Consider the following 1,834-nt stretch of genomic DNA (forward strand, 5'->3'; position numbering starts at 1 on the left):
TCACATGGAAATTACTCTGAATTAAAAACACTGATCATTTATTGAACAGGATGGAATCATTTCACATTTAAAGCAATTCTGAAAATAAACGGATTTTTCCTTTGAACAAATGTCCCTTTTTCTTAAAGAAACTATTTCTTCGTTTTAGCATCTTGACGATGTTGTTTGTCTCGTTCTCTCTTTCTCTTCCTACACAGTACCATCATATCTTGGGGAAAGAACAAGGAGAAGGAAGCCTTTGAGAGCATCCTTGACCAATTCCTGTCGGGTCCGGTGTCGGTTGTTAGCGACAGCTACGACATTTTTAACGCCTGTAAACACATCTGGGGAGACAAGCTAAAGGAGCGAGTCATGGAGCGCAGCGAAGACTCCTGCCTGGTGATCCGACCAGATTCTGGAGACCCAGCAGAGACCTTAATTGAGGTAAAGAAGAGAAATTTACAAGGATAAAGATTTCTTTTTTTTTTTTTTTTATTAAGAAACTTAAAATGTATTTTGGGGCAAAGAGAACTTGTGATGGGCACGGCTAACCAAAAGCTAGCTGTGAAAGCCATCCTCTGTCGCTGCGCCACCCCCGCTTTACGTACATGTTAATCAACGAGAACTGTTCCACATACCCATTTTCAGACAATTTCCATCAGTTGATGTCATTTGTCTGGCTGTATATACCGACAGGTTTATTTGGTGGAGGGTTTTGCTTCTATTTATGTTCAGATGAAATTAGTTCATTTGGAAATCGGTGTTTGGTTGGTTTGGTTGATGTTAACTAGTCTTTTTTTGTGTGTATTTGTTTGATTCTTTCATTGTTTGTCAAAATGTCTGAAATAAATTCTACTTCCTCCACATTTCACCTTCCACGTTCGTCTTCTCCGTCCTTCACCGTTAAGATACGGAGCCAAGCCATTCACCAATATTGCAATTGCAATTTTATTACAAAGCGTTGGTTTGAAAAAGCGTTTACTTCTGCTTGCATGCATGGATCTCCCTGCTAACTGCAACTCTGCCGACTCTGTGTGGCTGCAAACCCACTTTAAGTGTTTTACTGCTACCTAAAGCGCTGGAGTGAGAAACGTAGGGTTATAATCTTGCTGAATGTGAGGGTGCACTGCTAACTGAATTAATGTAAGCTTAGCTTTGATATTAGCTGTTAGGAATCCAACCATCCTCTTTTATTCTTTCCTTTAATCGTGCACATATGTTTTACTTTGTATTTTCTCCTTTCTTTCTGTCAGGTCGACCCCGGTTAGCTTTACTGGTACCTTTTTTTTCTGTTGAAACAAACAAACCCTTCTGCTACAGTAAAATGTCTTGGTCCTTGCTGATTGTGACATCCTAATCCCGGTGTGACTATTGCTGCTGCTGCATTAGTAACTGCAGTTCAGGGTTTAATCTCCAGCTGCTTCTAAGCCAGATGGTGTTTAGGAAAAGCTCTGATCTGCCTCAGGAATGCAGCGCTGCATTCTTGGTGCAACATAGAACTCGTGGAGGTATTTCTTTTAATGTGCAAACAAAACTGCTATGTCATTGCTTCATTAGTTACCAAGCAAGTACGTTTGAAGTTACATACGTGGTATGAAAAGACGCACAGGGATGTGAAAAGGAAGATGAAACAAGTTGTTCTGCTTAATCTGAAAACGATCTCCACATGCATCTGATTGATTGGCAGCTTAAAGGGTCCATCATGTACTATGACTGCTAAAAAAAACACAAATATAATTAAGATGAAGCAATATACACGAAGCCTGCATTTACTTGGTCCTTTTTGAGGCTGGAAAGAATTTTTCCAGGCAAACATAAACATTGCTGCACAGCAGCGCCTCCTGCTGGCAGCTTT

The 1,834-nt window shown here is 40.3% G+C and overlaps 1 protein-coding gene across 1 annotated transcript in view; it reads left to right on the forward strand.

Moving 5' to 3' along the window:
* The window catches only part of LOC107105235 (nicotinamide phosphoribosyltransferase-like), a gene marked incomplete at its 5' end in the record, with an annotated part of 12,046 nt that overhangs the window by 1,781 nt on the left and 8,431 nt on the right, over positions 1–1,834 (forward strand). The window contains one exon of the mRNA XM_015405360.1: positions 198–438. Within this exon, the coding sequence (XP_015260846.1) occupies positions 198–438 (241 nt within the window). The remainder of the gene's footprint in view (positions 1–197; positions 439–1,834) is intronic.

The sequence above is a fragment of the Cyprinodon variegatus genome, unplaced genomic scaffold (genome assembly GCF_000732505.1).
Source record: "Cyprinodon variegatus isolate N-32 unplaced genomic scaffold, C_variegatus-1.0 Scaffold2181, whole genome shotgun sequence".
Taxonomy (NCBI): Eukaryota; Metazoa; Chordata; class Actinopteri; order Cyprinodontiformes; family Cyprinodontidae; genus Cyprinodon; species Cyprinodon variegatus.